Source organism: Psammomys obesus, unplaced genomic scaffold (genome assembly GCF_907164565.1).
Source record: "Psammomys obesus unplaced genomic scaffold, mPsaObe1.curated_primary_1811, whole genome shotgun sequence".
NCBI lineage: Eukaryota > Metazoa > Chordata > Mammalia > Rodentia > Muridae > Psammomys > Psammomys obesus.
In genome coordinates, this window is record NW_026588752.1 from 4,680,013 (window position 1) to 4,704,158 (window position 24,146).

At 51.0% G+C, this 24,146-nt stretch overlaps 1 protein-coding gene across 3 annotated transcripts; it reads left to right on the top strand.

The window, feature by feature from the left end:
* The first annotated feature begins 9,406 nt into the window (after positions 1-9,406).
* Tfap4 (transcription factor AP-4) lies at positions 9,407-24,146 on the top strand. Of its 3 annotated transcripts, none has more exons than XM_055604369.1 (7): positions 9,407-9,652; positions 18,757-18,922; positions 19,019-19,117; positions 19,468-19,638; positions 20,625-20,765; positions 21,881-22,036; positions 23,209-24,146. In XM_055604369.1, the coding sequence occupies exons 1-7, from the start codon at positions 9,564-9,566 to the stop codon at positions 23,401-23,403; spliced, it is 1,017 nt and encodes a 338-aa protein (XP_055460344.1). In that variant the 5' UTR covers positions 9,407-9,563; the 3' UTR covers positions 23,404-24,146. The 3 variants fall into 3 exon arrangements, with proteins under 3 accessions (XP_055460344.1, XP_055460346.1, XP_055460345.1); XM_055604371.1 differs by having other exon boundaries at positions 9,584-9,593; positions 23,209-24,145; XM_055604370.1 differs by lacking the exon at positions 9,407-9,652 and adding an exon at positions 10,310-10,406 and having other exon boundaries at positions 23,209-24,145.

The following is a 24,146-nucleotide window of genomic DNA, read 5'->3' on the forward strand; positions in this document are numbered from 1 at the left end:
ACACTGTAGACACTGTCTTGAGGCAGGGCAGCCAGCTGTGTGCAACAGCCTGGACCAAGGAAGCGAGGCTCAGCCTGTACTGGCTCCTGCCAGGGAAACCCTCCTCCTCCAGCTCTCCTCTCAGCCTAGGCCTTTCCCAGCTCTGCCCCTGGTGTCCAACTTCTCACATTTCAGCTTCTGAGTTACTGGCCTCACACAGCTACCGCTGCTGTTACTGCAGCTGGCAGAAGTTAACTCTTGATGTGCTGGTTGCAATGCCAGCTCCTCCAGGCACAAGCAGCAGGGACCCAAAGCCTGGAGGGCCAGAGCCGTGCTAATATCAGCGTCTGCCTTTGCACTCCTGCCCAGCCTCCACTCAGTGGCTCATCTTGCCTCCTTCTTCCCCATTGGCCAGAACTCCAGGTTATTGACTTTTGGATCCTAGAGCATAAATTATATGCACTTTATTTGTTTTGTTTTGAGACAGGGTTTCTCTGTGTAGCCCTGGCTTTCCTAGAATTCACTCTGTAGACCAGGCTGGCCTTGAACTCAGATGTCCACCTGCCTCTGCCTCGAGAGTGCCGGGATCAGAGGCGTGCGGTGCGCCTCCACTGCCTGGCTTGTACTTTTATCTTTAATTTCACACATGGTAATGATTCTCCATATACCTCAATGCACCCAGCTGGACTCTGGCACCTCTGACCATGGCTGGGTCACCAGCACCAGGTGAGCCCTTGATCAGACGCCACTGTGGAAGGTGTTTTTCAGGGCATCTCACAGAGCACTAAAGGAGCCTGAAAGGACCTAGGCTTTGGCGCTGATCAGCTGTAACAATGACCGCCAGTTGCTGGGATCTGGTAGTAGGACTTGGGATATGATTCAAAGGTGAAGTAAGAAAAGGGGCCAGAGTAGTATTGGGGACACAGGTGTTTGCCCAAATGCTGCAGGCTCCATACCGAAATGCTTCCCAGGAGGCAAGGTGTTGGGGGGTGTCAAGCCTGTCCCTCCCCAGGGAAAGCATCTCCTGGTTCTCTGGCTCTCTCTCCCACCTTGAAATCCAGGGCTGACTTAGCGTGAGAGCAACCCTGGCCCTTTTCCAGCCTGACCAGTTCCTGATCATTCTGTTCCAGTCACCAAGGGAACTTGACAGGCCAAGGGTGTCACTCAGTGTTGTAAGGTACTTGCCTAACATGAGCAAAACTATGGGTTCCTCCTCAGAACTGGAGGAGAAAAGGGAATAAAAGAAAAGAAAAGGGACTCGGCATTCCACTGCCTCCCCTACCTTTGTACACGCCATGAGAGGACAGCAGGCAGCATCCTCACCCAGTTTTCTCCTGGGCTGCTTGGCTCCCTAGCTTTCTTTTGAATTCCAACACCTCCCCTTCTGGTTTCCTGTGGGCCTCCTCGGCCCTCTCCAGCCACACCCCACTGGCTCCTTGACTAACTTCCTCTTTCATGAACCAGAACTAAGGTGCCTTCCTGCTTCACTCATGGTGAGAGGGCCCAGCTGGGTGTCAGGTGCCTCAGTACTGACCGAGGCTTAATCGCTGATGTTGATTTCTGAGTCTGTGATATATACGTATTTTCAGCTCCTGGTCCACTTGTTGGGTTTCTTTTCCTTTTGTTTGGAGTGAGGGCACAGGGTCTTAAGGTAGCTCAGGCTGGCCTTGAACTCAAGATCTCTCTGCCTCAGCTTCCCAAGGTTTGGATGTATCATCACACTGTGTCCTAGTAGAACTATTGTAGTTGTACCCGCTCCTGCTTCCTGAGAATCAACCGAGGAGGCAGTTACAGCGGCTCCTGTCTGAACCAGGAACACTGTAGCGTGCAGCCGTAAACTGAATGGTTAAAAAGGGGGGTACTTCAGGTGGTGCAGCCCAAGCACCTGCTTGCATCGCCTGTTGGTACACCGAGAAGCAGAGACATCCCCAAGGGGAAAAATAGCTAAGGGAGGGAGCTGGGAGTAAGGGGAGAGGCTAAATGTTCCAAAGAAGGATTGGCAGGGTATGGCTGACAGAACTAAGCGCAGTAGTCAACCATGGCAGAAGTTAAGATACAGATGAGTGGCACCTATCTTCAGTGGCTGGCGTTGAAGGTCTAGGTTATGACCAAAGCTAGATGGGAGTAAATATACAGAGGTCAGGCCCTTGAGGGCCTTTTGTCAAGCTGGGTACTACGTAGATATGAAGGGCTCTGGGGCTGTCAGGGGGGTCTACCCTAGTATGAATGTTTTGCCCTACTTGTTCCTGGATTGCTTGTCCACAAAGTGGCATGTGTCCTAGGCGCCCTCTAGTGGTTTGGGGTCTCAGCTTTGTTGGGCCAGGTGATAGATATATTGAGGCATTGGATTTGCTCCTAACCCTAGCAGGGACATTTGAACCTTGTTCCACCCATGTCACTGGGTCCTTTCCCAGACATTGATGTTTTCGTTCTATAAGTCTCATTCTCATTCCAATAATTGTTGTCCACTGTTTTTGTTTTGCTTTTCTAGACAAAATCTCTATAGCATCCGTGCTTTCCTAGAACGCGCTGTACACAGCTGTACCAGGCTGGCCTTGAACTTATGGAAATCTGCCTTCCTCTGCCTCCTTAGTGCTGGGATTAAAGATGTGTGCTGGCTGGTGTCCATTCTTTACACACAGCAGATTCTGGTTCCCCACAGAGCATACCAGGGCTTCACTGGCCCATGCCCCATCCCCACTCCTGTTCCTAGTGTGTGTATGTACAAGAAAAGTCTTCAGATTGAAGCAAGGGACTCAGTCCTTCTGGGTTCAGTCTTGCTGGGAATATATACTCTGACAAACGCATGTTAGGGGAGAAAGGGCTGATTTTATCCCACAATTCTAAGTCATAGCCAACCAGAATGGAGGAGTTGAGGTGACACTGCTAGCCACACTGCAGAGAGCAGAGAGAACTTGGATTAACTCATGCATGCTAGGTTCAGCTCATCTGCTCTTTTTTTATAGCCCAGTACCCAGCCCAGGGGACAGTGCTGCCCATTTTTACGCTGCGAGTTCTAGTTTTCTCTCTGTTACTATAATAAACATCATGACCAAAAACAGCTTGGAGAAGAAGGTTTTATTGGGATGGAGAGATGGCTCAGGGGCTAAGAGCACTGGCTGTTCTTCCAAAGGTCCTGAGTTCAATTCCCAGCAACCACATGGTGGCTTATAACCGTCTATAGGTGCCATCTTCTGGCCTGCTGGCTTACAGGCAGGCAGAATAGTGTATAAATAATAAATAAATAATTCTGAAAGAAGAAAGGGTTTAGTTCAGTGTATCCAGTCAAAATCCATGACTGAGGGAAGTTAGGTCAGGAGGCAGGAACCACACAACAAGGATGCTTCCAGGCCTGTTCCCTCACATGCTCAGCTACCCTTCCTATACAGCCTGAGGAACATACTGCCCAGGGGACAAGATCTTCCCACATCAATTAGCAATCAAAGAAATGCTCCACAAATATGCCCACAGACCAACCAATTAAGACGATTATCCAATAGAGTCTCCCTCAAAGAACTCTGGGCAGCATCAAGTTGACTGAAGATGGGACTGGGTTTTCCCACATCACTTAATGGAATCATGACAATGCCAAACAGATACCTACTGGCCAACCTGATCTACACTGTCCTGCACTGAGATTTCCTTCCCAGGTGACTCTAGGTTCTGTCAAGATAGAAATTACAACAACAACAAAAAAGAAATTACAACGAACCACGAACCACTACAGACCCATCTCCAGCTTGCTGTATGTCCACAGAAGTCTCTTAATTTGCTGTTTCTTTTTCAGGTCCCCACTCTGTGTAACATGTAACAGAATATCTATGTTCCCCAGTGACCCTCACGGATGCTTCTCCTTCATTTGTGAAACAGCATCTCAGTATGTACAGGGTGGTCTTAAACTCCTTATGTTGCCCAGGCTGTTCTAGAACTCAAGATCTGATCCATCTGCACCAGCCTCGCAGGCCCTGGGACCACAGGTATGTGCTACCACACCTCTTAGCCCCTCATCTTGTTTTGCCACCCTAGGCCAATGTGGGTGAACTGTGGTTCTGTGCCCCCTGTGATTGGTGATCTAATCATTTGGTGGGCTAATCCTGCAAGTGCTCCACAGGTAGGGTTTCAAACCTTCCTGTGTTTGAGGAAGAGGAAGTAATCAAGTCAAAGCAAGAGAAGGCTTGAGCCAGGCAAAGGGGTGTGCACCTGTAGGTTCTGCTACTTGGGAGAGAGGCAGGAGGACCACATGAGGCCAGAGCAATCAAGAGCAATACCTGGGCAACTTAATACCCAGCCTTAAAGAGAGAAGACAGAGACAGAGAGAGACGTGGAGAAAGAAAGGTTGCAGTGAGGGAATGTAATACATGGAGGCGACATGGGACAAGGACTTGAAGAGCGGAGGTGAGAGTGGTCCCCAAAGGCATCATTGAGACAGTGGGTACCTCAGCTCTACAGCTGAATGAAGAATTCTGCAGACAACAATCAGAGGGCCTGGAGGAGCATCCCAAGCCTCAGAGCCTCCACTTTAACTTCATCTATCAAGGCTCCAAACCCAGGATCCAGTTTAGTCACATGACCTAGACTTGTGACCTAACGTGTGGCATAATGAAAAAAATGAAAACGGTGAAATTCCATTTATATTACCGATTGCTGTGTGATAGTTTACTCTAAGATTGAAAAATTCCACTCTTCAGAGAAGCTCCTTAAGCAGAAGGGAGACAACTTAAAACAGCTTTCAGGAAGTTCCTGAAAGTGACCAGATTCACTACACCCTGCCCTGTCAGAGTAAGCAATAAAAACTGAGAGTTCCTTTCAGAAGGGCAGAGTCAAGCTGCAATGAAGACTCTGGGAACAGACCAGCTGCCAGGGAAAAGCAGAACCCAGGGGAGCTGCCTGGAATAGGTTTAGACCAAAATCACTTGGAAAGGACGCTTTGCAACCTGTTCAGCTGCCTGCAGGCTCTGCAGTGTGCTCCAGGTTTCCTGGGTTTTACAAGCTGTTGCCCATGCTGGGGTGGACCTTGGTGATGCAGCTGTCTTTGACTAATGTCTACTTTTGTAAGTAACTCTTACCCACATTCCTGTAAATAACTCCAACTAAACTCATCCTTTCCGGGTCACCAAGTTGGACTTTGGTGTATCTATACATTGGTCCGTTGTGGGCTCCCTGTCTGGGTGAGTAGATGTGTGTGTTGTCTACCCAGGGAACATTCTGTCATATAACACTGGCACACAGGTACTTGTTTAGTCAATTGATATGTAGGTATAAGGTTTTGTTTGTTTTCGAAACAGGATCTCACGTAGTCATCCTGGCCTTGAACCAAAAGGATGACCTTGAATTTCTAATTTTCCTGTTTCCACCTTTGGAGTACTGGCATTGAGGATATTGGTTTGTTTGGCACTAGGGAATCAAACCCAGGGCTTCAGGAATGCTAGATAAGGACTGTACTGAGCTACATTCCCAGCTCTGATACATGAGTACAATTTTAAGTCACTAGCCTTGTGGGAATTTGTTATATGGCAATAGGAACTCAAAAAAAGAGTGTCGTAGATACATGTAGGGCAGCTGTTTAGAAACAGGAAAAATCTCTCCCTCCTTCACTTACATCAGGACTGGGGATGTGGCTCAGTAACAAAGTACTTGCCTAGTAGGCCCCAGCACTGCAAAATCAAAATAAGAAAAGCACAGGGTCAAGAGCTGGGGAGATGGTTCAGCAGGTGAGAGCACAGGCTGCTTTTCCAGAGGACCCAGGTTCAGTTCCCAGCACCCACAAAGCAGCTCACAACTGTGTGTAACTCAACAGAATCCAACACTGGCACACAAACAAAGATGCAGATGAAACACCAATGCACATGAAATAAAAATAAATAAATCGTTTTTTTTTTTTTTTAAAAAGTATTTAAAAAGAAAGAAAGGAAAGAAAAAGTGCAGGGGCTGGAGAGATGGCTCAGTGGTTTAGAGCACGCCCTGCTCTTGCAGAGGAGCGAGTTCAGTTCCCAGCACCCACATTTGATGGGTCACCACATCTGTCACTCCAGCTCTAACAGATAAGACATCCCTGATCTGTTGCCACCAGAACACATGTACACCAACTCCCTCCAAAGACAGAGAGACATAAGGAAAAATTGTAAACTTGCAGCTCCTCTTACTCAGGAATAGGTTTCTTTCTCTCTCTCTCTCTTTTTTGAGATGGGGTCTCACATTGTAACACAGGCTGGCCTTGAACGAGAGGGTTTTCTGCCTCACCTTCTCAAGTGCTGAAATTTCAGGTGTGAGCCACTGCACTAAGCTTGGTTATAGCTTTATTTATTTTATTTGTTACTTTTATTTTTTTTTTTTATTTTTCCAGACAGGGTTTATCTGTAGTAGCTCTGGCTGTCCTGAAACTCACTCTGTAGATCAGGCTGGCCTTCACCTGCCTCTGCCTTCCAGTGCTGGGATTAAAGGCTTGTGCTATCACTATGTGGCAGCTGTTAGTTCTTCGGATTCCATCTCTGTTCTAGCAGCCTGGGATGAGGGCAGTGTCCTGGGAAGGGTGTGGAGGACTTGTGCTGGCGAGGAAAGACAGCTTGAAACACTGCTCTAGGAGACCGTTTCCTAGCGTTCTGCAGACTTCTGATCATCTCTGGAGTCAGGAAAAGTGCTTTGGCAAATAACACTTTGTGGGCTGGGGACCTAGCTCTGAAGCGAGATGTCTGCTAAGCATGTGCAGGCCTCTGTTGACTCCCCAGCATGACCCTGAGTTCACTCAAAATAGCATTACTGGATATAATTCACATAGCCTTTACTCAGACCTGCCTGCCTCTGCCTTCTGAGTAGCACCTCTGGACCTTTTTTTTTTTTTTTTTTTAAATGTCTGTGAACCACGTGCATGCTTGGTGCCCAAAGATGCCAGAAGAGGGCACTGGATCTTCTGGTACTGGAGTTACAGCTGGTTGTGGCCGTCATCTGGGTGTTCACAATCAAATCTGGGTCCTCTGGATGATCTCTTAACCACCGAGCATCCACTCTCCCCACCCCTGTTTTTGAAACAAAGTGTCTCTATGGAATGCTGCCTGGCTTGGAATTTTTTACAAGCTCAAGCCGTCCTCAAACTCACAGAGAATCTGCCTGCTTCTGCCTCTGGAATGCTGGGATTAAAAGTGTGAGCCACCACTACTCCTGCCATTATCTTTATTTTTAATTATGTATATGTGTGTCTAAGCACATGTGTGTGAATCTGCATTCTGGCCTCAGAGGACACAGGGTGCACAGACATACCCACACCTTTTATCCCAGCACTCGGGAGGTAGAGGCAGGAGGAGCTCAGTGAGTTTAAGGCCAGCCTGGGTTACAGAGTTCCAGGAAAGCCAGGGCTACACAGAGAAACCCTGTTGGGGGGATTGAGATTCCCCCAAATGCCCTTTTTCCATACTCTTTTCTTTCTTAAAAAAATTAGTGTGTGTGTGTACTTATGTGCGTGCCATGGTGCACATGCCAAAGTCAGGAGACAACCTATGAGTGCTGGTTCGCTTTTTGGACCACGGGGATTCTGGGAATGGAACACATGTCGTCAGGCTTGGCGGCTAACATCTTTATCTATGGGGCCATTTCACTTGCCCTTCTTTCTCTTCCCTTCCGGTCTCTCTTTTAGAGACTTAATTTCTATAACTATTCTTGGATGCAAGATCTTCCTGTCTTGGCTCTCCAGGTGCTAGAATGCTGGATAACTGGTATGCACTGCCTAGATGTGCTGCATTTTAAGTTAAATCTCCTTGTGAATACACACGTAGAGAAGCAGCTTAACAGGTTGATCTGAAGACTGACAAATAATGCATGTAAAACTAACTAGGTATGTCCTGGATGTTGGTAATATCTAATAACGATGTTTTCTATTAATAACTAACAATTTTTTTTAAAGATTTATTTATTTATTATGTATACAACGTTTTGCCTGCATGTACACCTGAATGCCAGGAAGAGGGCACCAGATTTCATTATAGATGGTTGGGAGCCACCATGTGGTTGCTGGGAATTGAACTTGTGACCTCTGGAAGAGCAAGCAGTGCTCTTAACCTCTGAGCCAACTCTCCAGCCCCCATAACTAACAATTGTTATTAATAGAAGTATTCCAACTAAGAGGCGAGATCTGTGTGGAACCTTGGAAGGCGGATGGGGCAGGAAAAGGCGCTGTGCAGGAGTGAGGACATTCCAAAGCAGGCGTGGGCTTCCTGAGCCTGCGGCCAAGCCCTCTGGGAGTCTGGGGAGGGCCCGTGCCGGAAGATGGGGGCGTGGTGGAGGACGGAAGCTCACCCCTAAAATGTCCCACCTTCCCCGCCCTAGACCACCACTCCCCCCCATAGTAGAGAGCGCCCTCTGGCGGTGGAGCAACTCACCCCGCCTAACCTATGAATGAGAAGCTGCAGCCCGCTGAGCGCGAAGCCGGAAAATAAGGTAGTGAAGGAGCCAGGCCAGGACCTGGCAGCCACCACCACTCTAATGGATCTTCGGGCCGCGCTGGCAGCCTGCCTCAGGGGCCGCTGCTGTTCTGGCTTGCCTCCGCCCTTCCCTCCCTTCCCGCTTGTTCTCCCTTTCTAGGGCAGTACCAACATCCGTGGTGCCCTGCGCACCTGCCTTTGCCATTGGTACTCTTCTCACTCTGTAATTCTTAGGTTCCAGCCAGAGTCGGCCGGGCAGCCAGCTGAGCAGAGACGGAGGCTAGCGGTGGTCAGAGTCGGCCCCAAGTTACGTGTGGGAAGCGGTGGCTATGACGCAAGTTTCCAGGGGGCCCGGGTCGGCTCGAAAGGGAGCGCGCCAGAGTGGCTCCGCTCTGTGCAGTGGCAATCATGAAAAAGCAAAATCCCGAAGCACACACCCAAGGGAGCCTTCCCTCTGCTGCTGCAATACCGCCCAGCGCGCGTCTCCTTGAGCACCGGTGCGCAAAGACCCTGCACTGGGAAGTCGCCACCGGACCCTGTGCTGCACAAGCTGGGATCCCGCGCCGTGGCTGGCCTTTCTTTCTTTTCTTTTCTTTCTTTCTTTTTTTTTTTTTTTTTAAAGCTACGCTTGCCAACCTGTCAGCTGATGGACCTCATCACCCATAGTGGCGCATGTAGCTGGGCCGCTGCTTGCTCCATTCACACCGATTCCCTTACAGCCAGCTGGCGACCGGAGGACCCCTGCTCCTGGGGTTAGGTCTGCTGACCCATGTTGCAGTCAGTCCCAAGGAGCCTGCGCCCTACTCGCCCCAGCATCCAGTCGCCCTGGGGGGGGCGCTGCAAATAGTCCTTTGTTTACATGCAATTCCTTACTCCGCGGAAGGAGGCCGGGGGAGTGCTGAGTTTTCACCAGCTGTTTCCCGCCTTGAAACAGACATCTGATCAGCTGCAAACACACACACACATACACACGCCCGGGGAGGCAGGCTGGAGAGACCTCCCTCCCGCCCCTCCCGCCCGCCTCCCTCCCCTCGCCGCTGCTGCTGCCGCCAGCATCTGGGACCGGCCGATTCTGCACCTCCGTCCGGCGCTGCCCTTTGATTCGGATTTCCATCTTGCATTCTCCGGCTGACTGCGAGACCTGGCTCGTGCAGTGGAGGGGGGCCTGACGCTATGGAGTATTTCATGGTGCCCACTCAGAAGGTGCCCTCTTTGCAACATTTCAGGAAAACAGAGAAAGAAGTGATAGGAGGGCTCTGTAGGTGTGTACTGCTCCTCCCCCAACCCCTTCTTCCCATTGCAGCCCCCGGCCAGCCCGCCCGGGCGGGTGCGCGTGTGCGCACGCATGGCCCGCTCCTCCGAGCTCTCTCGCCTTTCTTAGCCACCCGCTCGGCTGCAGTCTCGTGTGCCCTGCTCGCGCTGCCTGGGGACCCTTTTCCCTTGGAACGTGGGGATCCCGAAAGGCCCTGGCCACTTTTGTCCGCTGCAGGCGGGCGAGTCGCGACGTTTGTAAATTGCAAACAGACCCACGTGGTGCTGCAGCAGTCCCGGCCATGCTTGCTGCTAGTGGCTTTCACCCCGCGCTTCCTCCTCCCCCCGCCCGCTTTGGCTTCCTTCCTTTCCTTGCTTCCTCGCGCTTTCTGGAAACCTTCTTCTAAGGGGATTTTTTGGGGGTCTGGGGTATGCGTGAGGACAGTTACAATGCAGCCATGCCGCGGCTCTAGGCTGGGGGGGGGGGGGGGGCCGGGGGGTGTGAGCGTTTGCAGAGAACAGGGCTGCAGCAGGGTTGGGGGCGTGCTCGCTCGAGGCTGCGGGGCGTACGTGGTCATTTAAGTGGCCGTGCTTCGAGGAGGGAAGTCGCGGTCCCCTACACGTTGGCAGTCACTAGCTCGCCTGCTCGCCGCCCGCGCCCGGGCGCTGTTTACTAGCGAGGCCTGGACGTGACTCTGCAGCCCTCTTGGAGTAGGCGGACCTCTGCGCGCGCGGCCTCGCGGGAGCTGTAGTTCTCCATGTCGGGTCTGTGCTGCATTGTGGGACTTGTAGGCGCTCCGGGGCCACGCTTTACTTGCACAAAGCTCGACCGTAGCCAACTGGGTGGGCTAGGCAGACCAGGTGGGGAGGCCTTTTGGGGAGGGTGCACCTGAGGCTGCTTCTAGGCGCAAGTCTACACCTTGTTGCATGCGGGTCTCTGAAAACTTTGCCGTCCCACTTCTGTTCCCCAATATTAATTCAAAGTGTTGGGTCTCCTGTCCGGGTGGGTGGTCGGAGGTCTGCAAGCTCTCCTGGGACATCACTTAGTTAGCTTGGTCCTATATAGGTTGCCCCAGACAAATCGCGGTCAGCCAGTGGCCGAATCGCCCTGGACTTTTGTTAAATGATCATGCCTGAAACTTCTGTTGCCGGCCCTTGGCATCTGTTCACTGAAGCCTACAAGCCGGCCGGGTCGAGGTGGGGATGGTGGTGGTGCACGCAAGGATAGGTTTCTCCAGCGTGCTTAAGTTTGAAACCTACAATCTCTTTCCTGCCTGCCTTGCTGCTTTCGGTGCGTAATGGCTCCCCAGGGCTGGGGCCACGTGCTCCGACACCCCAGCCAGGCAGGGCTGGGCTTGAAGGAGGAGGAGGAGTCCACTGAGTGGCACAGGCTGGTAGACAGCAATGCCAGTGGGGCAGGTTGCTGCACAGGTATAAAATCCGGGCAGGGATTCCACTTTACTTTCAAGTTGAGAGCCAGTACCTAGGGGATAGATTGCCTGTTGATGGATCTAGCAGCTGGCAGCGCCTGTAAGGTTCCCCTTCCCCTCCTGCAGCTGGCACTAAGACAGGGCCCACCTGAGGGCCTAGCAGGTACAAAATGGCAATAACAAAACTCTTGGGCTCCGTAAATATTCAGGGGACTCACTTGCTAGGATTTTCTCAGTGAATCATCACCATGTTCCTAGAGTTCATTTGTTTTCTGATTTCTTTGTAAAGATGGATACAGAAGCCAAGAAAGGGATCAGAGCAAATGTGGCGCTGGACTTGAACCCTGCATTTGTTGTCTCTTCTGAGCGGGGCTGGGAGTGGGGTGAGGCATGATTTGCTCAGTATTCTGGAGAGGTCATTCTGGCCCCAGTCCTACACGGGACTGAGACAGTAGGGGTTTCTGGTTGCTGTGCCTGGACTTCCTGGCACTCTGGCTTCACACTGTCCCTTTTTCTAGCCCTGTGTTGGTGGAAGGTAGTAGACTCCCCAGAACATTGGGTGTTTCAGGCTTAGTGATTGAGGTACCATAGCCTGCCTACAGATACACAGGTCCTCTGCCTGTCCAACATGGAAACAGTTATTGGTTGTACCCTGGGCGTGGAGTTCCAGCCTGTAGGTGTGTTCATTTTCAGCTGGGGCCACAGCTGGAGGTCTGTCCAGGATGGACTGTGGGCTGGGGCAGGACCTTATGGTGAATGGAGTCTGGTTTGCCTTAACGCTATTGGACTTTGCTGCATCCCTCCCTGGGTTCTCTCTGACTCCTATGCCTCCTGAGCCAACCAAAAGGAGCTATAGGGCACAGTGGCACACTTTGAAGTTTTGGACCTGCTGTCTAATGGTTTTGTGAGAATTGGATATAGGAAGTGCCTAGAAGGTGGAATTCAGACTCTAGAAAGCAGGTGTTTGGTGGTTTCCATCATCCTTGTAAGTGTATGTGTGTATAAGCATGTGCGAGTACATATGACTTCCTCAGTTCAGCACCAGCTCCCTATCCAGCACCAGAGGAGTGCTCCCCAGGTACAGCTGATGAGAAGGTTTATTGTGGGTATGAGGGAGAGAGCATCCAGAGGCATCTAGAAATGCCCAGACCAAACATGGCCATGAAAGGAGAGAGTTGGGGGACAGCAAGAGAGGAAGAGAAGAGAGGGAGCAAAGAGAGTACCTGGGAACCCAGAGACCAAGAAGCAGACCGGTAGCCAGAATGGGTGAGGTTATATAGGGATCAGAGGCTGGGCGAAGAGAAGCCCATTCCATTCCCTGGCTAGTGGGGTGGGGTCTGCCAGCCAAGGTGGCTCTAACATATACCGAGAGAGATGCTGGGAAAACCTGGCTCCAGCATCCTCTTTGATACGTTAAAGATAAGCATCTCATTTGTCCTGAGTGTGAGACCTAACATTCCCCACCTTATTTGTTTATATATTTTTTTAATTTTTAAAATTAAAAAAAAAATTGTGTGTGGATGTTTTGCCTACATGCATATCTGTGCACCACATGTGTGCCCTGTTGTCAGAGGCCAGGAGAGAGCATTAGATCCCCTGGTATTGTGTTGTGAGCTGCTGTGTGGGTGCTGGGAATGAAACTTGGGTCCTGGAATAGAAGTCTCTTCTCTCAACTGTCCTCAGTCGTCTTTCCAGCCCAGATGTGGGTCCCAGACCGGCCTCAAGCCTGGCGTCTCCTGCCTCCTTTTCAGCATCTCCTACTGGTGTAAATTACCACAGCCAGCATCTCCCCCTCGTTTCTTAGAAGAGGTCTTAAGGTGAACCTGGAGCTCACGAGTGTGGCTACACTGGCTCAGGAGCTCCAGGGATCCACTTGTCTCTGCCTGTGGGGTTGCAGATGCATGACCTTTGTGTGGATGCAGGGGGATCTAAATTCAGGTCCTCATGGTTACATGGCTGAGCCATCTCCTTGCCCCCCTCCCCCATGATATAGTCTCATTTAGCTCAGGCTGGCCTCCAGCTTGATTTGTAGGTTAAGATAACCTTAAATTCCTGATCCTGTTGACTCCATCCACCAAGCTTTAAGCATGTGCTGTCACCCTGGGTATCTTGTAAACTTTAAGTTTTTTATTTTTCCAGATGGGGTTTCTCTGTGTAGCCTTGGCTGTCTTGGACTTGATTTATAGACCAGGCTAGCTTTGAACTCAGTGATCTGCCTGCCTCTGCCTCATTGAGTGCTGAGTTTAAAGGCATGTGCCACTACTCCTGGCTGAGAGAGATCTTGTCTTAAGAAAAGAAGTAGAAAAATAAAAGGCATCATTAGAGTATTAAAAACTTGGGCATGTTTGTTTGGTCTCTGGCCATGTTTATTTATTTATTTTCAAAATGGTTTCTCTATGTAGCCCTGGCTGTCCTGGAACTCACTCTGTAGACCAGGCTGGCCTTGAACTCAGAGATCTGGCTGCTTCTGCCTTTAGAGTGTTGGAATTAAAGGTGTTTGCCACCACTGCCTGGTTTCTAGCCATGTATTTATAAAGCACCTGTTTTTTTTGTTCTTGTTTTTAAATTTATTTATTTAGTATATTAAATTTATTTTGTACATGTGTACTCTATCTGTATGTACACCTGCATGCCAGAAGAGGGCACCAGATCTCATTATAGATGCTTGTGAGCCACCGTTTGGCTGCTGGGGATTAAACTTAGGACCTCTGGAAGAGCAGAAAGTGCTCTTAACTGCTGAGCCATCTTTCCAGCCCCAAGCACTAGTTTGATGCTAGGGTTAAGGATACAGCAATGAGTAGGTCCTGACCGCTGTCCTTTCACTGACTGGTGATACTGAAGGGTTTTGTCAGCTCTCTGAGAGGTTGTATTGGATACCTGGGTGAAAACTTGAGGGGAAATGGGTCATTTTCATCCTCATGTCATATTGCCCATCTTCCCTTTGACTTCTATGTGAACTTCACCATGATCTTATATAAGGCAGCATTACCACTTTATGAAAGTGGGGAGAACCGAAGTGGAGAGATTTCAGTGGCTAGGGTTTCACAGCTTGCAAGTGTCAAGGCAGGTGTTGGTATCTATGCCCTGTGTGTGCAGCCTTCCCTGCGATGGGATGTCTCTGACAAGAGGAGCTTAGCCGTGGTATGTTCTGAGTCAAGGGGAGGGTGGCAGAATGGTCAGGGGCTGCTAGGGTTGTTGAGGCAGTGGGCTGAACATGTGTTGGGCACCCTTGCTGGGAGGGTCATCTCTCTTTCCAGCTTTGGAGAAAATCCTGTGTGACCCCCCCCCCCATCCCCCATTGTGGATGCTGGGTGGTTTAGGCTAAGTGGCTTCAGGCCAAGTGAAAAGAGAGTTTATGGCCAGTTGAGGGTGTGGCCAGCAAATGGATGGAGCTTGATGGGGATCCTTGGCCTTAGGCTGGGCAGGAGGAGGATCTGGGACTGGTGAGGGACCCAGAAGTGACCATCCAGCGTGCCTCCTGCTCCCAAGCATTTAGTTAGGTAGGTGCTGCCATTCTTTATGAGGGACAGTGGACCTGTTCTTAGAGCTCAAGGCTGGGTGGCCTAGTCGTTTCTTGGCTGTCAGCCCAGTTTCTTATTCCTGAGCAACCAGTGACCAGCAGCAATCTGCCTGTCGTCACAGGCCAGTGCCTACCCCATGCTAGTGTTCTCTCAGTTCTCACTGGTGGAGTCTGAAGTTTTGAGGCAGTGGGGCTTACCATGGGATTACTTATTGTGAGTTTGCTTTTGTAAAACCAAGAAAGAGCTGTAGGGAATTTACGGGCATATGCAAGAAAATCTACTTTTTCTTGTGCAGTGTCACTTGGAAGTGACAATTGGGCTGGTCAGCAATCAGGATCATTTGTATTCCACTAGTGATAATTCATGGTTAGTCATACCCTACCCACGGGGGCATCTAGGTAGCTCACTCACATTTGGCCAGGTATAACTGGTGGTCAGCATATAGTCTGTTAACTCTGTCGGCTGGAGCTTTCTGTGTTGTGTAGATGAGTAATTGAGGGCCAACCCAAGTCCCTGTGCAGAAGAGCCTCGCAAGGACAGTCCCATTCCTCAAAGCTAGGCCCAGGGATGGCCATGTGAACTGGTGGTGGTTCCCGAGTGCGGAGGTGAATGCAGCATTTTGAAGAGTCAGGCTAGGGACCTGCTCACTGTCTGAGACCCAAGGTCTCTTCACTCTGGGAGTTGCTGTGATGGAGCCCTTCAGGATTGGGGCTCTGAGGTTTCCTTTGGGCTCCCCAGTAGAGTGTGTCCCAGGGAGTGGGGGAAAAGGGAGGTTAGCTCTCAGGGCTGTAGTTTCAAGGGTTGGCAGCTGCACTGTGCCCTGCCAACCCACCTTGGGTGAGTCTCTACCTGTGGCTCTCTTACAGTCATACCCACTCAGTTGTGTAGCCTCTGGTTGTGTGTGGGCCTTAATAGAGGGCACACCCACTGGTGAGTTAATTGTAGGAGGCATCTCTGCCCTGCACTCGCTTTCTGCACAGCAAGGCTGAAGCAGGAAGAATGCCTTGAAGCCAGCCTGGGCTATAAGAGTGAAACTGTCACAAACACACAGGACCAGCAACACATAGGAGTCAGAAAGAATTAGCTCAAGTGGGTGGTGGTGGTGCACGCCTTTAATCCCAGCACTAGGAAGTCAGAGGTAGGCGCATCTCTGTGAGTTCAAGGCCACCCTGTATAGGATAGCCAGGGCTACACAGAGAAACATCTCAGAAAATCAAAATAGGTAAGTAATTAATAATAATAATAAAAAAAGGATTATCCCAGTAACTGCAGGTGCCTGAGCAGCCCTCCTTTACTGGGAAGCTGTCACACAGCGGTCTGTGGGATATGAAGCCTGTTCTGCCCTGCTCCCAGGTCCCAATGCCACCTCTTACCGTAGCTGGTTCCTTCCTTCTTTTTACCTTGGAATCAAGTGCCCTTAGCTGTGGAGCCATCTCTCTAGGCCTACTAGTTGGTTCTTTGAAACAACGGGGTCTCAGATAGCATAGATTGTTCTTGAACTCAGGATCCTTCTGCCTCCGCCTACTGCTAGGATTACAGATGGCTGACATGTTGTCTTTTTTTTTTTTTTTTTTTTTTTTTTTGAGTCAGGGTTTCTCTGTGTAGCCTTGGCTGACCTGGTACTCTCTTTGCAGACCAGGCTGGCCTCAAACTCACAGAGATCCACCTGCCTCTGCCTCCTGATGAGCTCCAGGATCAAAGCTGTGCACCATCATGCCCAGCTTGTTTTTTTCTTTTTCTTTTCTTTTAATGTAGTTCCGGGACATTTGAGCATGCTAGGCAAGAACTCTACCAACTGAACTACACACTTGGCCCTATTTATTTTTAAGAATATGCTCCTGTATTCTGAGGCCCTTTGGATAGGCTAGCTTTCAGAGTAGCCTGAGGGTGGTTTACAAGGCTCTTTCTTGAGATCCAGTCTTAGGTCAGTTTTAGCCCTTTAGGGCATCCATGTTGGAGGCCCAGAGACAGAGCAAGTTGTGGGGGAGACTCCCCCACTGGTAGCTTGCTTTCTGTTACTTCTCTGTGTGCGTGGTATGTATGTATGTGTATTTATTGACGTTGTTTATATGTAGGAGTGCCCACACCAGCCAGAAGAGGAGGCTGTTGACTCCCTGGAGTTTCAGTTACAGGTAGTTTTGAGCCACCTCATGAACTCAGGTTCTCTAGAAGAGCAGCAAGAACTCTTAACTGTTTAGCCCTCCCCCTTATTTTAAACAGGGTCTCATGTCTTCCAGGCCGACTTTGAACTTGCTGTGTGGTTGAGGATGGTCTTTAACTTAAGCTTCTGTGTTTGTCTCCCAAGTGCCGGTGTTACTGGCATGTTGCCACCATGCCCAAACACCTCATCTTTTTCTTGTTTGTTTTTGAGAGAAGAGTCTTCCTCTGTAGCCCAGGCTAGCATCAAAACTCCCACTCCTCCAGCACCTGAGTGCTGAAATTACAGGTGTGTGCCATCATGGCCTTTCTGTCTCTTTTTGCCCCCAAAGATCTGCAGCAGTAAACTAGTTACTGCCTACCATCCAGCTGACTGGCCCCGGAGGAGGTGTGCTCAGGGCCAGACTCCAAGGACCATCTGTGGCTTTGTCCTGCTTGGAATCCTCGTCTCCTTCCAGATGCCCCATTGCTCCCCGTTTTTGGGAGGGGAGAAGAAAGGCACTCTGGCCTGAAGCCTTTCCCATTGCTCACATTTCCACATCCTATGAGAGACATGTATCCTGGGATACCCTGGGACAGGGGCTCTGGGGTCCTGGGCTTTCAGGCCCTGAATGAAGGGACCTGGCTTCATTCATGAAGTGGGAAAGGGCCGCTTTGCCTCCAAGCTCCCTGCAGTGGCCAACAGGGAACTCATTCCCAGCTGTCTATCCTTTCTGCTGGGAGAGGAAGCTGAGGCCCTGGAAGGGGCAGGGATGCTACTAGGGTCCTTTAGGGAGCTGAGGCAGGACAGATGGGGTGGGCTGGGTGGGGCTGGACAGGCTTCAGCTGTTTCCAGCTGTGGCAGATGTGTTTCCCCCGTGGGCTGCTGTGGAGCCCATTTTCCCTGGGGATAGAGGCAGGGGCCAACTCACAGCGAGAGACCTGGCACCTCCTCGACCTTAGACTCCCACATCAATGAGGTGAAAGGTGTCAGAGGCCGTTTTTATTTTCCCACACCTTGGGGTATGTGCCCCCTTGGCTCTAGCCTGGAACAGGTCACCCTGGGAGGGCCCCTCAGGAAGAGGCCAGGGCTGTGGCTTTGGGTGGGGTTGAAGGCCTCTGCTGAGAGCGCAGCATCTGGAAGCCATCAGGCCAGGGGCGGGAGGGGGAGTTGCAGGGGAGGGCTGAGAAGGGGGGCATCCCTCCTCCGGGCCACACACAGGCCCACCCCCTTGGGAGCAGTGGCATTGGGCCCATCACTGCTGGTTGCCTGCTCCCTCACTCTGCTGGCTAGCTGCTCCCTCTGCAGCGTGCAGTAGCATTGCCCACAGCATTCTGGGGCAGGGGGAGCCTAGCTTCTTTATACAGAGTGAATCTGCTGTGGAATAGGTCGGGATAAAGCAGGACTGTCCCGAGGGGTGGTTGACCCAAGTGTCCCGTATGTGGGGTGAATGCCGCCTGTCTGGTCCTTTGTACACTCCTAGCTCATAGTGGCTGGCTGCGGTGGTGGCTGTAGGCTTCTGGCTGGAGACAACTGTGGCAGTGGGCAGGGAGGAGGGTTATCTTCTCAGAACTGTAGTGACAAAGTAAGAGCTACTAAGGAGGTGATCCAGATACACAGCGAGGAACTTTGAAGCGTCCCAGGAGCTGTCTCTGGTTGCTGTTGGGTTCTCTTTCGTTAGAACCATAGAGATTAGTCATGCAGGTTTCTGGGCCTTTCCAGCCTGGCTAGGCAGATGTTAGAATGGGAGGTGAGGCCTGCACAGCTCTGAGCCCCTGTGTGTGTGTTTTGATATCCAGACACTAAGAATCTCTTTAAGAGGAGAGGACTGTAGGAAGGGAGGCAGGGACTGGGTGGGTTCCAAGCAGACGCGCGTCCTCAGGCCCCTGCTTCAGTCCTGGGTCTATCAGGGAAGGGACGCAGGTTACATCCAGGGCCCTCTGGCAATGAACTGTGAGGACAGGGCCCTTCTGGGGGTTAAGTTTAGAGGACATCTGCCCTGAATCTAGTCCTGTTCTCCCTGGCAGCCTTGCCAACATCCCGCTGACCCCGGAGACGCAGCGTGACCAGGAGAGGCGGATTCGGCGGGAGATTGCCAACAGCAACGAGCGCAGGCGCATGCAGAGCATCAACGCGGGCTTCCAGTCCCTCAAGACCCTCATTCCCCACACAGATGGAGAGAAGCTCAGCAAGGTGGGCAGGGGCAGGGACGGCTTCCGGAGGCGGGGTCAGGCTCTCACGGGGAGAGGGAGAGGACCGGAAGCCTCATTCTTTCCCTCCTGCCCTCAGGCAGCCATCCTCCAGCAGACAGCAGAGTACATCTTCTCTCTTGAGCAGGAGAAGACTAGACTGCTGCAGCAGAATACGCAGCTTAAGCGCTTCATCCAGGTACCGGATGGGGAATCGTCCCAGCAGTCTTCTGTGTGGGCCTTACCCAAAACCATTAGCATGCATGGCTATCAGTCACCTTGCCCACAGAGCCTGCCTACTTCCTGCCTGGGCCTGTTTCTTCCGTGGAGTACAGTGGAACGGGCTCGGGGGGAAGCAGGTGACTGTTCTAGAAAGTCAGTCCATTCTTCCGCGCCCAGCGTTTGGCCCCTAGGTGGATTTGCAGAATGGATCCCCCAGTATGAGTCCACCTGTGTTGGGTACCTTTGGAGGGCCTGCAATGGAGCCCTGTGACCTCTGGTTGTGTTATGGGGGTGTCAGCTAACTCAGCTACCTCTTGGGGTCCCCAGGAGCTGAGTGGCTCATCCCCTAAGCGGCGGCGGGCAGAAGACAAGGACGAGGGCATTGGCTCACCTGACATCTGGGAAGACGAGAAGGCTGAGGACCTTAGGAGAGAGATGATTGAGCTGCGCCAGCAGCTGGACAAGGAGCGTTCTGTGCGGATGATGCTGGAGGAGCAGGTGAGACGGCGCCCTCTGCTGGCCCAGGCGGAGAGGATGGATTCTGTGGTCTTCTGCTTGCTTCCCCTCTTCAGAGAGTATTCACGAGAATGTCTTCTCTAGGGGCTGGAGAGATGGCTTAGCAGTTAAGAACTCTTGTTGCTTTTGCAGAGGACCCGAGTTCAGTTAAATTCCCACACCCACATCGAGGCACACAGCCCCATGTCAGGAAATCTGATGCCATCTTCCACCCCTGACTTCTTCAGGCGCTAGACGTGCACACGGTATTGATTCATCCAGGCAAAACACACACACACACACACACACTCACACACACATACATATACAAAGAGAACCTCTCCATACCAGGCCTAGTGGCTATATTTGCATAGGATTGAGAAGGATGGTCAACAGTCTCTCCCTGTCTCTCTGTCTCTTCATTCCCCACACTCCAAGACAGGATATCTTTGCTTATCCCTGCCTGTCCTGGAACTCACTACGTAGACCAGGCTGGTCTTAAACTCAGAGATCCGCCTGCCCCTGCCTCCTGAGTGCTGGGACTAAAGGTGTGCGCCACCAAGGTCTGCCAACAATTCTCTATTAAAGGTGTGAACATACATGGAGGCTGGGGTGATTAGCCTGAAAGTTCTGGGCGCAACTCCCATCACGCACACCCACAAAAATGCCGGTGAAACAAAACTACATAGGAGCTTGGCACCAGAAGGGTTTGACCCGGTGCCCCAAGGTGTGCCATGTGATTTGTATAAAGGAACCAGCTGATCAGATAAGGGAAAAGGGATTTCTTTGTGGTGGGAACAGTAGAGACAAAGTTTAGAGGTGTGGGGTGAGCCTTTGGTCTGCCCCAAAGGGGGCGCTCTCTGCCAGTGTGTTAGGTTTAGGATTGCCCTGTGCCCAGGATTGAGGTTTTAGCAAGTAAACGGCCTTGGCAGCTGGTAGAGCAGGTGAGGTCTTGCCCCACCTCTTAGTGCTGTCCGTTCCACCTGCAGGTGCGCTCCCTGGAGGCCCACATGTACCCGGAAAAACTCAAGGTGATTGCACAGCAGGTGCAGCTGCAGCAGCAGCAGGAGCAGGTGCGGCTGCTGCACCAGGAGAAGCTGGAGCGGGAGCAGCAGCACCTTCGGACCCAGGTGAGCAGCAAACTCCAGGAGGGCCCCCCACTGGCTGCTGTGGGGATTTCAGAAGCCATAGTGGGGTCTCGGACAGGTGCAGACAGCAGTGCAGGCGTGCTGAGTCCGAGGTGTCTGGAGAGCATCGGAACGTAGAATAGAGCCCGCACGATAGTCCTTTAAAGCTTGAGCTCTTATGCTGTTTTATTGCTGTGGAAAATGAAGTATAGAAAGGTCAGATAACCTACCCTAGAGCAGGAATTTGAACCGTCTCTGTCTTAATCCAGGAACTACGCTCCTCCTCCTCTGTTTTGTTTTTTGGTTTTTTTTTCAGTGGTGCTGATTGAGCCCGGGGCCTTGTGTGTGTCAGGCAAGCGTTCTACCACCGAGCTATATCCCAGCCCCAGACTCTATACTTGTTGTTTGTTTTGTTTTGTTTTGAGTCAGGATCTCACTCTTTAAGCCAGGCTACTCTTGAACTCACAGAGATCTGCCTGCTTCTGCCTCCCGAGTGCTGGGGTTAAATTTGTGTGCCACCGCACCCAGCTCAGCATGTACTCTTGAACAGTCATTTATTAAGTTCAGAAATGCTTCTTGACACTTGACACTTGGAGTTGTGAATCCTGCTGGCCTGCTTTACTGGTCAGCTTCATATCAGTGTAATAAGCACCTGAAATAGTCAATTTATAAAGAGAAAAGGGCTATTTTGGCTCAATTTTTGAAGACTTCAGACTGTGATCGGTTGGATGTGTGGTGAGGTTATGTGTCATGGCAGGAACAAAGCCACTCACCTCATGTCTTAAAAACTAAAGAGACAAAAAGAGAAAGAAACTGGGCTCTTATTATTGGTTTTCATTTTTGAGATAGGGTTTTTCTGTGTAGCCCTGGCTGTCCTGGAACTCAGAGATCTGCCTGCCTCTGCCTCCAAGAGTGCTGGGATTACAAGCGTGTGCCACCGTGCCCAGCTTGGTTCAACTTCTTAAGGTTGCTACCAATACTGCCATACTGGAGGCCACGCCTTTATCACATGGACTTTGGGGGGACATTTAAAATCCAAACTAGGAGCAGAGACCCCGTGAGTATGGAAGGTTGGTGGGCTTGAACCTTCGGAGACACTGAGGACTTCTGTCTTGCAGCTCCTGCCTCCTCCAGCCCCCACCCACCACCCCACAGTGATTGTGCCTGCGCCAGCCCCACCTTCCTCCCACCACATCAATGTTGTCACCATGGGTCCCTCCTCAGTCATCAATTCTGTCTCTACATCCCGGCAAAATCTGGACACCATCGTGCAGGTATTTGGGAGGTGGCTTGTGGGATTGACCCTGGGGGACATGCTTTTAATGGGGCACTAGGGAATACGAAATGGGGGGGGAAAAAGCAATATGGAGCTTATGTAGGAGGAGAAAAGATTTGCATGCTTGGATAGGTCCCCTTCCCTGTGTCTGGGACAAAGAGCCCCTGGCTGTTCAGGACTCTCTGTAGACCAGGCTGGCTTTGAACTCAGATCTCACCTGCCTCTGCCTCCCAAACTCTGGGATTAAAGGTGTGCATCACCATGCCTGGCCTAAAAGACTCCTTTTTTTAAAATGACATTTATTGTGTATATGTGTGTGTGCCAGAGGACAGCGGGGAGGAGCAGTTTTTGTGCACCTCAGCAGACTCAGGGTCAAAGGCTCATAAACCCAGGTGTGTAAGGTGTGGCTTCAAGTGCCTTTACCCATCTTGCTGGCCCTGAGAAGCTGCTTTGTTCTCAGTTTGGTTTTACTTAGGTTTTGGTTTCTCTGTTTACTTATTTTATGATCTTTGATCTTTGTGTTGAAGAAAAAGCTACTGTATTTTGTTAAGAAAGTGGGAGGTAGGGTCCTGTCACTGCACCCTGCTGCGTGCCAGTTGGGATAGGCTGGCGGAGCCCCAGGGATCTTCCTGACTCAGCTCCCAGCCTTCATCTCAGGCTGCAGGTTCACAGCACCGAGGGGTGCTGGGTTACTGAACCCAAGCCCTTCTGCTAGAAAGGCAAGACTGAAATGTCTCCCCAACCCCTTTCATCTTTATTATATGAATATGTCGTATTAGGCCTCCTATCCGTGCTGTGAGCAACATTAAAAAAGAATCAATTAGTTGATAACAGTAAAGCAAATGAAAAAGCAGAAACAAGAAAGAAAACTAGTGACTCCTAAAACTTTCATTGCCTATATACCCAGCAAACTGAATAAAACAGTGAATAGCACAGAAGGTTACTAAGTTAGTGAAGCCATAAGGATATGAGTCCTGTTGTCATTTGTAACATCTAGGGCTCTGGTCTCCTGGAAGGGTCTTCCCTTTCCATGCCCACCCCTGTCTCTGCTTTGTTCTGGGGTGTGTGTTTTTTGAGCAGATTAACAGCTGGCTGAGGGCACTTACTCTTGCCCAGCTGGCCCGGGCTCCCCAGCTGAGTCTGCTCAGTGGACTGTCCCTTTCTGTCCAGGCCATCCAGCACATTGAGGGCACCCAGGACAAACAGGAGCTGGAGGAGGAACAGAGGCGAGCGGTTATCGTGAAGTCCGTCCGCGGCTGCCCAGAGGCACACACCTCCGATACTGCCTCCGACTCGGAGGCCTCGGACAGCGACGCCATGGACCAGAGCCGGGAGGAGCCTTTAGGGGACGGAGAGCTTCCCTGACCACCCCAGCCCTCCTCTCCCTTCTAGGGGCTAGAGGGGGCCGGGGCAACAACAGGGGAAACATGGGTGAATGAGTGAGAAATTTTTACAAAATTATGATAACATTTGGGTCACTTTTATGACCTCTTTTTCAATACTGTAAGTCGACCTTTGATCGAAGCCACCGGAGCCCAGGTCCCGGGGTTGTGGTGGTCTCTAGAGCACGTGTGGGAGCATCGGGACTCCAGGGCTGGGCCTCGGCCCTGGGGCTGGGGAAGCTGACACTGAGGTGCCTGGCCTCTCTCCGCCAAAAAGCTTTTGTTGTTGTTTTGTTTTTGTTTGTTTGTTTTTCTTCCATTTAAACGTGTTTTTAAGAACAGGGAAAATCAAACAAAACCCCAAGGTATTTCCTCGCTCCTCAGAGCCAGCTCCCCTTCCCGCCTCTATTTGGTTTTCTTTTTTTATCTTTTAAGCACTTACATGGGTTGGGGGTCAGGCTGGGTTGGGGCTTTCTGGGGACCCGGGGATCTACGATGCTTCTCGGTTGGGGTTTGCTGCTGCCATTCTCCCCTCCCCTCCCCACCTCAGCACCGGATTTGGCCGCTCTCCACCTTCCCACCTTTCCCTCCAGGGTTCCCATCACTGACCCTAAAAATGTCTGTCTCTTTTTGTTTTGTTTGTTGTTGGTTTTATTTTGGTTTTGGTTTCTGTATTTTTAAATTTTTTCTTTTTCTTTTCTTTCTTTTTCTTTTTTTTTTTTTTTT